General features: G+C 30.0%; 1 protein-coding gene across 1 annotated transcript; it reads left to right on the top strand.

The window, feature by feature from the left end:
• Positions 1–2,828: 2,828 nt before the first annotated feature.
• On the top strand, positions 2,829–10,800 carry LOC107416523 (exocyst complex component EXO84C). Its single transcript, XM_016025018.4, has 7 exons — positions 2,829–3,001; positions 4,452–4,546; positions 5,048–6,089; positions 6,670–7,188; positions 7,803–7,991; positions 10,145–10,281; positions 10,366–10,800. The coding sequence occupies exons 1-7, from the start codon at positions 2,906–2,908 to the stop codon at positions 10,610–10,612; spliced, it is 2,325 nt and encodes a 774-aa protein (XP_015880504.2). The 5' UTR covers positions 2,829–2,905; the 3' UTR covers positions 10,613–10,800.
• Positions 10,801–12,145: the final 1,345 nt, after the last annotated feature.

Here is a 12,145-nt window from a genome sequence, read left to right as displayed (position 1 = left end):
TTTCTAATTATAATTATATGCCTTAATCCAAAAAAATACAGAATATTAAAGGGGAAATAACCGTTAGTATTACAGTTAACTTCTAAACTACAAAAAACTAACAATTAAGAATAAATTAGTAAATTTGTATTAACAATTTAGTATACCACAGACATCAAAATGTTAAAAAAATATTTACCAAAGGATACATATGATATATTATTGGTTAAATATTAGCTTTCAATGATAAGTAAATTAAAATAAATAAGTCAATTAATTGTTACAACATTATTTTTTTTTATATTATTTGATAAATAAGTTTAATGAATATTTTGTTAACTTTACATTATTATTAAAAATTAGTTCATATTTTTTACAAGCCGAGGTATTTAAACCACGACACGAATATGAATGGATTAATGTTGCATTTGACACCATAAATAAATAATTGCTTTAATAAAATATATATATATATATATATCAATATATATTTATTTCCTTTCATAGTAATTAATATATTATGAGTCTGGAAATATTTGATGAATATAATGCTGTAGATAAATTTTTTTTTTTAATAATCTCAATCATATTAAACATAATTTGTTATATAAAATGAACAGAATTTATCACAACCCTTTTTTCTAATTATAACTTTTACCATTGTGTTCCTGTTTAAAGTGAATGTATCTTTAGATAAGAATATACACAATGACATAAAAGTAGTAAATTTTTTTTTTTAATGGTAATATAAGTTGTAAATGAAATACATATTATCATATTTTTTTAATGGTGGGCGAGACTATACCAAAATTTGGGACCGGAAAGCAAATAACTAGATAAAGAATTTTGTTAGCATGTTTCTTGTACCGGTGGACAAAAGTAGTCATGTTGGAGAGTCTTGATTTGTTCCCCCTTTTTTTTTTGTTTTTTTGTTTTTTTGTTTTTTTGTTTTTTTGTTTTTTTTTTCCCTTTTTTTTGTTTTTTTGGGTCAATGAGAGTCTTGATTGAATGCAATCCAATTAAAAAAGATAAATAAAAATAAAAAAGAGTAATTCTCACTGTTAATCTTTAAACTTTGAACTATAGGACTTTTTTCATTTTGGTCCCTCATTTTTTTTTTTTTTAATCTCACTTTAGTCCTCAAATAAATGGAAAGGTCTAGCATTGGTTCTTATCTTAATTTCCTAATGGAAATGACACATGAATGTCATTTGCATCATCAATTGAGAGTATAGTGGTTAAATTACAAGGATAAAATTGAGATTTGCAGGGCTTAGTGACCAAAATGAGACAATTTGGTCCCTATTTATTTATTTATTTATTTTTTTGGACACACTTTGGCACTCAACGCCATAAAAAAAATAATATTACAAACGTTTTTATTATTATATAGATCTTTTAATATTTTTCTTTTCTAAATAATTATTTTACAATTTTTATACTACAACATTAGATTGTAAGTTTTTTTAAGAATAAATTTTTTTAAAAAAAAATTAATACACATATGACAGCAATATTTTTATCAAATTTAAAAATAAAAATTACATTTTATGAATAAAGGTACTATAAAAAAAATCAGTTCTCAAACACATTTCCAAATTCCATTCACGAAATTCATTATATTCTAATACAAATTATACAATAACAAATATTTATTAAGAATAAAATATCTTAAAAATCTACACTAATATTTAAAAACATATATGAATGGAATATTTAATTTCATAACTTATCAAAAGAACTAAATTTTTTTAAAAGAAAACAGAAAAAAATTAATATTTTTACAAATTTTAATTTCTGAAATAATTTGAAAATTGTCCAACTGATAAATAAATAAGCTAATAAAACATCGAAACATTTTCTTTTATATATATATATATATATATATATATATAAGCTTGTAAAGTATGCTTATGTTTATTTTTAATTCTAATATGATTATGTTTATTTTTAATTCTAATATAAACGGTTTTCATTTGATTTATTATAAATGGATCAGAATATATCATTTGAAATAGCTAAAAATGAATAATAGGTATTGGAAACAAAATTAGTTATATGACTAAAACCGTACGAGAATTATTTTTTTCTACTTCCTCTGTTTTATAAAAATAAATATTTTTTGAATTTTTGAAATTTAAAAAATAAATATTTAGTAGACTTTTAAAAAAATTATTCAGAAAATAATATTTTTAAAAAACTATTCCTTTCAAATTTCATTTTTTTTTAGATTTATTAAAAGAGTAATACTTAATTAGCTTTTTTTTCTTTGCAAAAATATTTACATTAGCTTATGAAATAATTATCTTCCATAAATAATTTTTTTTTAAAAAGATATATTTGTGCACTGATAAATAAAATATAAATTGATATGTTTTTCCCTACTTCTTTAATTCAAACAAATTTCAATTTTTTATTATTTTATAAAAGAAACATTTTTTTAATATACATACAGATTTTTAAATTTTCATTTTTAAATTTTTTTAATATATATATATAAATATACATATTTTTCCAATTTTATTATTTTAAAAATAAACTTATTAAATGTTTTGAATGCAAAATGTTGCGTTTTGATTTCTAAACCATGCAAAATTTCATTTTTATTTGTGTGCTGGCAATATTGCCTGCCAGTGCCAGTTCCCCAGTGATAATAAATCCACAGTTTCTTCGGACAATAAATCCCATATTCGAATCATTACGCTCTAAATAAAAAATAAAAAAAATTAAAAATAAAGAATTTGTTTGAATTAAAGGCATCTATTTAATATTTATTACCAAAAAAAAAAAAAAATGAAAAAATGAAAAAAGAAAAAAAAAGGCTTCTTTATTTATTTATTTATTTTCAATCGTTTTAAATCTCTCCACTCTCTGATGGTTTAGCTCAGCTACCGAAGGTGAAACTGAAACACAAGCGAAGTCGAAGATGGAGAGCAGTGAGGAAGATGACGACTTCCCATGCATAGAAAGCATAACTCCACAGTCCAAGGTCGACTCTCTCCACCAATCGCACACTGAGAAGGTTTGCTCTCTTTTCATCTTCTCCTCCCCATTCTGTTACCAACTGTTTGGTCTCTGAGAAAATGTCTAAAATGGATATGTGCATCGAAACAAAATTTTATCTATTCTTTTGGCCAATCTCTATACAAGATTCACAACTGGATTTTCATTTGTTTGTTAGTTTGTTTTCCCTTTTCGTCTGCTACCAGCTATCCTTTTACCCAGTTCATATGCTTTTCAAACCAATTTCAGAATTGTAGATTATTTAGGCCAATTTTTTTGGTTTCCATTTTCCATTTTGGTTTTACAGTCTAAAGTACAATAATAGACGGGGGAGTTGCTTTTTGCTATGTGGGTACTGTGTTTTTCAACTTGCCTTGTATGTTGTTCAACAAAGTTGCCCCGTGGTATTTGGGTTTTCCCAAATTTGAATTTTTTTCCCCCCTGCAAAAATGAATGATTACTTATTTGGTTGATTGCTGATAGAGTTCATTTTGAGTTTTATAATAAAAAACGTCATTTTTTTAGGGTAAGGTATTAGTAGAGACTTATTTTTGGATTAGCTGATATAGGTGTTTTATATGGAAGTCCAGGTGGATGGTTCTATGCACATATATTCTCAACTATTTTTTATTTGATCCTTTTGTTGTTTTAGCCGTTTGAGCTCTCAAGTATCTACTTAATGGTTTTCATTCTAAATAAAGTTTTCTTATCAAAAAAAGAATTTGTTGCCATTCATTTTGCATTCAACTTTTGAAGATTACTTCATTTTGATGTTAATGATTTCATTAATTTTGATGGTCATGTTACCATTTACCATTTATAAAATTATAATTGAATACCCCAAGCTGATTGCATGTTACAACCTAGCTTACATATTCTTAAATTGGATATTCGTATACTAATTCATTTTACATTATGCTCATCATTGGTAACGCTGACTTATATAAAAAGTCCAATTTGCGTATTCAACTGGATTGTTCAGCCATGATATGTGTACTGATGGATATATGCTACTATAGATTCTTGTCATGGGTATTTCAATCCCAATTATGTTTATTAGTTTCATGCATTATTAAGGTCTGTACCGACATAATAACATTTATATAGAATATTATTATTATTTTTTTAACAGTTTGTTTTGGATAGTGTGTTGAGTCGTATGGTTATTTCTTCCATAATTTGCACAATAAATTTGCTTTCCTAGGTTTAAGTCAATGAGTTTTGTCTTCCTAGTAACTTTTTGTTATTATTTATCTATTTATTTATTTATTGCTTCTCAGCTCTTACGACCAATGCAAATTGACTCCACAGACAGTGTCCTGCTCATATATATGGGGAGTGCAGATGTTTTTTTGCACTAGGTCATTGGAATTGTTATTGTGGTTTACCATATGTTATATGTGTGAAATTGTGTGTGGGAAGATACTAAATTTGCTGGATGGATCTTTTCTGACTGATTGTTTCTGCAGGGAATTAGACAGCTTTGCTGCGAGCTCTTGGATTTGAAGGATGCTGTGGAGAACTTATGTGGCAATATGCAGACAAAATGCTTGGCTTTCTTGAGGTAATCCCATGACACTAAATTATGAGGTATATGTTAAAGAAAAGATAATGATGTTTCTGCCCCTTGATTCATTATTCCTTATCAACTCAATGTGTATACAAATTTTCTGTTGTTTTTCAAGAAGTGTTAAGAGAGTGAAATTCTGGGGTACATGTCGCACTTTTATTTCCAATCCTTGGGTTAAGTATCTCGTTAAGGGTTAACTGGTTAAAATTTTAAAATTTAGTGATTCATTTCACCTAAAAAAAAAAAAGGAATTAAAAATTGGCATTCATATTTGATATTAATAGAGGGCCACCAGAATATTTAACCCTATATGTGTAATCAGTCTATATCCCCTTTTTCTTTTTTTTATTTTTATTTTTTTTAAACAAGGAAACTTAGAAAGCGACTGCCTTTGAAAGTTTCGTCCTATGTCTTTACTTTCTGTTGTTTTTTGCTTCTTTACCTCCAGCAAACTGTGTATGCATATTGTATTGTTGATCTTTGTGATAACTGTAGGCTATCTGAAGAAGCAATTGAAATGGAGCATGAATTAATTGAGCTGCGAAAAAATGTTTCAGCTCAAGGGATTCTTGTGCAGGATTTAATGACTGGAGTATGCCGTGAATTAGAAGAGTGGAATCAAACTACTGGTGACACCCATCAAGTTCAGCAAGACCCTGACAATAATGAACTTCAAGATCCCTTGCTTAATGAAGTAGATGATCACAATTCGTTTTTGGAAAATATTGATATTCTCTTGGCTGAACATAAAGTGGAGGAAGCACTAGAGGCTTTAGATGCTGAAGAAAGAAACTCTCCAGAGCTGAAAATCTCAGAAGATACCTCATCAACAGTAGGATCCTCATATAAATGTGCTTTCTTGAGAAGAAAAGCAGCACTTGAGGAACAGTTAGTTGGCATTGCTGAACAACCTTATATTAGTGTTGTTGAGTTGAAGAAAGCCTTATTAAGTTTAATTAGACTTGGGAAAGGTCCTTTGGCACATCAGTTACTGCTGAAGTTTTATGGTGCTCGCATTCAAAAGGGTATCGAGGTTTTTCTTCCTTCTTGTTCTGTCTGCCCGAGAACATATCCAGCAACATTATCTAAGATCGTGTTTTCTATAATCTCACTGACAACAAAGGAATCTGGTTCGATATTTGGTGACAATCCTGCATATACCAACAGAGTTGTTCAATGGGCAGAGTGGGAAATCGAATTCTTTGTAAGGATGGTCAAAGAGAATGCTCCATCGTCCGAGTCAGTTTCTGCTTTACGTGCAGTTAGCATATGCATTCAGGCTAGTCTGAGCTACTGTTTAAAACTTGTGTCTCAAGGACTGAAACTGTCAAAACTGATTTTGGTTCTCTTGCGTCCTTTTCTTGAAGAAGTTTTAGAATTGAACTTCAGACGAGCTAGAAAAGTTGTTCTTGACTTGGTGGAACCTGATGGGAGCATGCCATTTTCACCTCGCTTTGCATCTCCATTATCTGCATTTGCAACATCATCAGATAATGTGCTTGTTGATAGTGGAATAAGATTTATGTTTATTGTTGAAGTAAGTTCATTTGACCTGGCTTCCACTTTAAGAATGATTTAGACCTTTGCATCCATCTTCTTAAGTCACCAAAGAAGTTTCCTTTTTGCACATATTTTGGTTCTACTTAAATTTCAAACTTGAGTAAGACTTAAATAATTAACTTGTTACTTCAAAAGAAATATTCTGAAAAAAAAGTTACAATTATCATCGAAGAAACGGTATAGGAAATATGATCCTTTCATAGTTGACCCCAATTTCTTAAGAGGGTATTTTGGTCATAATCCAAATTTTGTATTTCATTCAGTATTTGTTCCTGGCTTTGTCCGATCTTCACATGAGCATCCAGAAGTGAAATTTTTATAATTTAAAATCATTGAAACAGCTGTTTTTGGACATTTCAATGATTCTATAACTTTTTATTTAGACATGCCTAAACAGACTTGCATCTTCTTTCTTGTGAATGTCTTTGAATGTGGGCACATCTAAAGTTCCACTTGTCAGATCTATAGAACTTAAATTTAATGATTTGTCAAGGAATTCTTTGGTATCAGTTTCTCTTAATTTGAAAATATAAATGGGAGCTGAAAACCTTTTGCAGGATATTTTGGAACAGCTTACACCATTGACGATTTGGCATTTTGGAGGAAATATTTTGATTAGAATTGGAGAGCTATTTGATAAATACATGGATGCTTTAATCAAAGCCCTACCAGGACCCTCTGATGATGACAATCTCACAGAGCTGAAAGATGTGGTGCTTAGAGCTGAGACTGATGCAGAACAGCTTTCAATCTTAGGAATAGCATTTACAATCATGGATGAACTGTTACCAAATGCTGTGATAACTGTATGGAAGCAACAGAGTGAGAGTGAGGAAACAGGAAGTGGATCTGCTGAAAATATTATGTCTCATCCAAGCACTGCTGCAGAATTAAAGGAGTGGAGGCGCCGTTTGCAGCATTCATTTGATGAGCTTCGAGATCATTTCTGCAGGCAATATGTTTTGAGTTTCATCTATTCAAGAGAAGGAAGAACACGATTGGATGCACAGATATATGTAAATAGGGATGGGGAGGAACAATGGGGATCTGACCCTTTGCCTTCTCTGCCGTTTCAGGTCTTGTTTAGTGCTTTGTTCTTCGGTACTGCTAAGATTTTAGGTTCATGTATATGTAGCTTCTATAATAAATTTGCAGTATATGTACAGTTACTTTAACTATAGTAACTTACCTCATGTTTCTGTCCTTCATTTGTTAAAATGCCATTCACTGTGCTCTTTTCATTTTATGACAAAATTGTATATCAACTTGTTTGAATTGAGATATTTACATGCAATGGCTTGTTAGGACATTGGCACCCTTTTGTGTGGGCTCATTTGGCTGTGTTAAAATTTCTTGCAACATATTATTCTTTGTTTTAATGCCAGATCAGCCTAAAAAATTACAGGTTGGGATTGTGTTTTTATAATTTTTACTTCTCTTTTGTTGGCAATGAATCTATTGCTGGAAAATAACAGGTGCTTTAAGAAAGTGCTGTTGAAGGATATATGTGTATTTGTACTTTGTGTTTCCTTTTTAAGTGTCGTTGGAATATCTAATTTAGCTTATGGGTAGCTTTGAAAATAGCATGAACCATTATCTTTCATTAGCAATCAACTTCTTTATGTTGTATACATGCCTTGCTGCTCTCTATTTGTGGTCTGCATTATGAGATCTATTGCTCTTATTGCAGGCATTATTTGCAAAACTGCAGCAGTTAGCAACTGTGGCTGGAGATGTTTTACTTGGGAAAGAGAAAATACAGAAGATTTTGCTTGCTAGGCTGACAGAGACAGTTGTCATGTGGTTATCTGATGAACAAGAGTTCTGGGGTGTTTTTGAGGATGATTCAGGTTCTCTTCAGCCATTTGGGTTGAAGCAGGTGCTTATTGTTTCAAATCTGCCCTTTTTTATGTCCTTTCCTGGCTAAAATTTTATTTCCTAGCAAAGGCTTGTTTTCTTTGTGTGGATAAATTCTATAAATTTGGATGTTATTGGAAAATTATCTTTGTTGGGTCTTTATACTGCATGCTAATAAAAATGGGGACAATTTCACTATAACTCCTACTGTTTTCCCCCCTTTTTTTTTTTTTTTGAAAAATTTCATTATAGGCCCCTCACATTTTATTTTTGTTTCAGTTTATCCCCTAATGTTAGTCAAACTTTAGTCAACTTATATTTTTTCACTCAAAATAATACTTTTACCATGTTTTCTTATCCACATAAACAAACAACCTATTTACAAAGAATAATAATATATATATTTTTTATTTATTAGCTACAAATTCCTTTTTATAATATTTATGTCTAAAAAAAAAAAATTATAAAATGAGATTATAATTGTTGTTTGGAGTGAAAAAGTTAATTTAAATCAAAATATTAGCTGATTAATGGTTTGACCATTAAATGGGGCTAAAGCAAAACAAAAATAAAATGTGTGGGGCTATTTCCAAAGTAGAGATACATTTCAGCAAAAATGCAAAACAAAAGAGGCTAGAGTGAAATTTACCCTAAAAATAACTGCTAAAACAATGGCCTTCATGACATAATATTACATGGATAGGTTGAAAACATTAAGAATAAAGGCTTTTGGTCCTTTTGGCCTGAGAACAAGACTGTTCTCATTATATCTGACGTAACCTTTTATTAATAGAAGAGAAGTTATCATGTTTGCTAATACCAAGGCTGTTGATATGGTAGATTTGTTGTGTTTGTGTATGCTGGCATGTACATAACGAAAGTTAGTATTTTATCCTTAGCACGAAAAAAAACTTTTTTTGAATGTTTCTTGAAGTCTGCATTCCTGAAATCAGTGTTTTCATTTTATGATGATTATAACATTGGGAAACGAGGATTTCAACTTCTTTTGTTTTCTTAACAGTTGTCTATTCAATACTTTCTATTTTATATCTAGTGCAGGCCGTGGATAGAAAAGATGGTAAGGGCATAAGAACTACTATTATTTATGACTTCACTTAAGGCTATAAGATTATCCATATTTTTGCTTAATGTTTATCCTTTTCTGGTCTAAGGTGAATTCTTGTTGAGTAGCTGAGTTCTAAAACAGTGAACTAGGCTCTCTAATTATTCTTTGGTGGCTTTCTGAGAATTAGTTGTTGGTTTTGTGATGGTAAGGGCATAAGAACTACTATTTTTTATGACTTCACTTAAGGCTATAAGATTATCCATATTTTTGCTTAATGTTTATCCTTTTCTGGTCTAAGGTGAATTCTTGTTGAGTAGCTGAGTTCTAAAACAGTGAACTAGAGTTCTCTAATTATTCTTTGGTGGTTTTCTGAAAATTAATTGTTGGTTTTGTGCTTCTTTCATGTAAGTAATGCTGCTTAAATGTGTAGAGGTGATATAGAGCCTAGGGAAGGTAAAGAAAAGAACACGAGTGGAGGGAGAAAGGAGGAAGAGAAAAAGAGAGAGAAAATCTATCTGAAATATTCAGGAATCATGGTCTACATCTTTTGCTATTTATATAGAAGGCAATCCTAAACTAATAAGGAAATGAAATCCATTAGGAATTTTAACTAAAAAAAACCTCTTGATTAGATTCCATAAATCAATAAAAATATTAATATGAATGATAAAGTCTACTAATTTAATTCAAGTGCCTGCTGTCTATAATATCTGGAAGCCCTTATCAGTTGCCAGGATCTCCATCAAGTGGCTTTCTAGGAAATTTTGGCAAATGTCCCTGCAATATTATTGAAAATGGTTTTGTTTGCTTGCTGTGCATTGCTGAAGGATGAACCTTATATATTGCTATGTGTTTTACTGAAAATATAATTAGTGAAGTTATTACCTCGTTTCTGCCTTGGGTTCAAAAGCTAGTGTAGTCATGCTCCAAGTTCAAACATATCATGGTTTAAATGCTCTCAATTCTTAAATTAACTTTATCTCGAAATACTCTACCACAAGATTATCATCTAGAAGTGTTTTTTGGGGCAACTTTTGTGTCAACAGCCATAACAATGCCCATAACAATGCTAGATGTGGATCTTGATCGTTCAGTCTTCTATGTTGCAGTTAATTCTTGATATGCACTTCACTGTTGAAATTGCACGTTTTGCGGGATACCCATCTAAGTCTGTGCACCAGATTGCATCAGCCATAAATGCCCGTGCAATTAGGACCTTCTCTGCTAGAGGCATAGATCCACAAAGGTAAATTCTGTTTGGGTGGCTAGAGTTCCATTTCTTTTCTCTTTTGACTTCTGTTTACTGACCTTAAATTGGTTTCATTTTTAGTGCGCTCCCAGAGGATGAATGGTTTGTTGAAACTGCAAAATCAGCAATTAGTAAACTACTTTCTGGAGCAGATGAGTCAGAGACATCTGAAATTGATGAAAATAACATCATTCTACATGACACTGCCGTCTCAGATTCAGATGAGACTGTTTCTTCACTCTCGACGGTAGAGTCATTTCAGTCCTTTGCTTCTGCAAGCATGGGTGAGCTTGATAGTCCCATTTATTCCACCGACCCTGAGGCTTAGAAATTTTACAGGCCACTAAAATGAATGGCAATGTAGATTGAATAGCATTGCATCTTCAGATGAGACTTAATAGTTCATATTCAAATGCTGGGTGCATTATAATGCTCTAACTGAATTTATTGTAGGAATTTATGTTCCCTAATGTACCAAATTATGTTTATGAATAATTGAAACTCAGTTTTGTTTTATTTGGGTTAACTACAGTTTTAACCACACGTTATTGGTAAAGGTTCCGGTTCTAGGAGAACGTTGATCCCAAAAGAGTCTTCGGTCCAGCTTGAGCTTGCTCTTGAGCTGGATTCCAAGGACTCGAACGCTAAACGGAAACGTTATGTTTATGAATAATTGAAACTCAGTTTTGTTTTATTTGGGTTAACTACAGTTTTAACCACACGTTATTCCTCTTAGTTTGCTCCCAATTTTAAATTGGGTCCATAATTTTTTTCTCTCAAGTGCCTGAATTTTAATTTTAATTTTAAATTGGGTCCTTTTAAGCTTTCAATTTTGAATTTTTTTAAGTGGGGTCCTCAATTTTAGTTCAAGTTTTAATTTGTGCATTGCATGGTTAACCTTTAGAGTTTAATTGTATTTTAGTATCAACTAATTCAGGAAAGTTGCATTTTTGGTTCTTAAATTTTAACGTTTCAATTAAGGACCTTAAATTTTAATGAGTTTGCATTTTGGTTCAATTGGATTTTCATAGACAACAGTTAAACAATTTGGGATATTAAAATAAATTTTGTCTAAATAATAACAAATTAAAACTAGAGTTCTTTTTTCTCCTTTTTTTGTTCTCAAAAATAGAACAAATAATAATAAAACTATTATAATATATAATCATTGAATATAAAACTATGCATAACAAAAATATAGCATTTCAATTTTTTTTTTCGTATACCATGAAAGAAAAAACAAAAATGTAACATTTCAATTTTTTTTTTCCATATACCATGGAAGAAAAAGTATAAGTAAAACACTTAATTTTATAGGATGCATTTTAAATTGTTATGGTAAAAAAGAAAAAAAAAAAAGAAATAACAAAGAAACAGATCGAAATAAAACAAATACAAAAGTAAATAGAGGGTATCAGAAAAATAAAACCTGATTTATTATAAAACAAAATAAAACTTGATTTATTGTAAAACAAAGACAAAGAAGCACATTGGCAAAAGCTTTATAATTATGTTGGTCATGGAAAAGAGGAGAAGTATATAAACAAAATTGTAAATCACACAGCTATAGAGAAGATGAAAGGGTTTTTTCTCTTTGTATTTCATTTAATGAGAGAAAATTTCCCAAAGAGCTATTAATCTTAGTTTTAGACTAGTTAATTCTTAATAAAATAATTTTTTTCTTTTTTGCAGGCAATAACTTTTTATAAAATAAGATATAAATATATTTTTATTAATTAGTTTTGCATATATTGATATCTATTATGCATTATTATATAGGTTGCTTTAATCATATTTGACAACATTTAATTGTGATGTGGGTTTCAAGAGTAATAAAAAAAAAAAAACAAATTGTTAATTA

The sequence above is a fragment of the Ziziphus jujuba genome, chromosome 10 (assembly GCF_031755915.1).
Source record: "Ziziphus jujuba cultivar Dongzao chromosome 10, ASM3175591v1".
In the NCBI taxonomy this organism is placed as follows: domain Eukaryota; kingdom Viridiplantae; phylum Streptophyta; class Magnoliopsida; order Rosales; family Rhamnaceae; genus Ziziphus; species Ziziphus jujuba.
The sequence above is the reverse complement of the archived record's forward strand: the minus strand, read 5'-3'. Positions and strand labels throughout refer to the sequence as shown.

Bases quoted from the DNA above. Each gene is read 5' to 3' on its own strand.
- LOC107416523 (XM_016025018.4), top strand. From the start codon at position 2,906: ATGGAGAGCAGTGAGGAAGATGACGACTTCCCATGCATAGAAAGCATA. The intron at 4,547-5,047 runs GTAATCCCATGA...TGATAACTGTAG, and splicing joins AAATGCTTGGCTTTCTTGAG to GCTATCTGAAGAAGCAATTG. The intron at 10,282-10,365 runs GTAAATTCTGTT...TTTCATTTTTAG, and splicing joins AGAGGCATAGATCCACAAAG to TGCGCTCCCAGAGGATGAAT.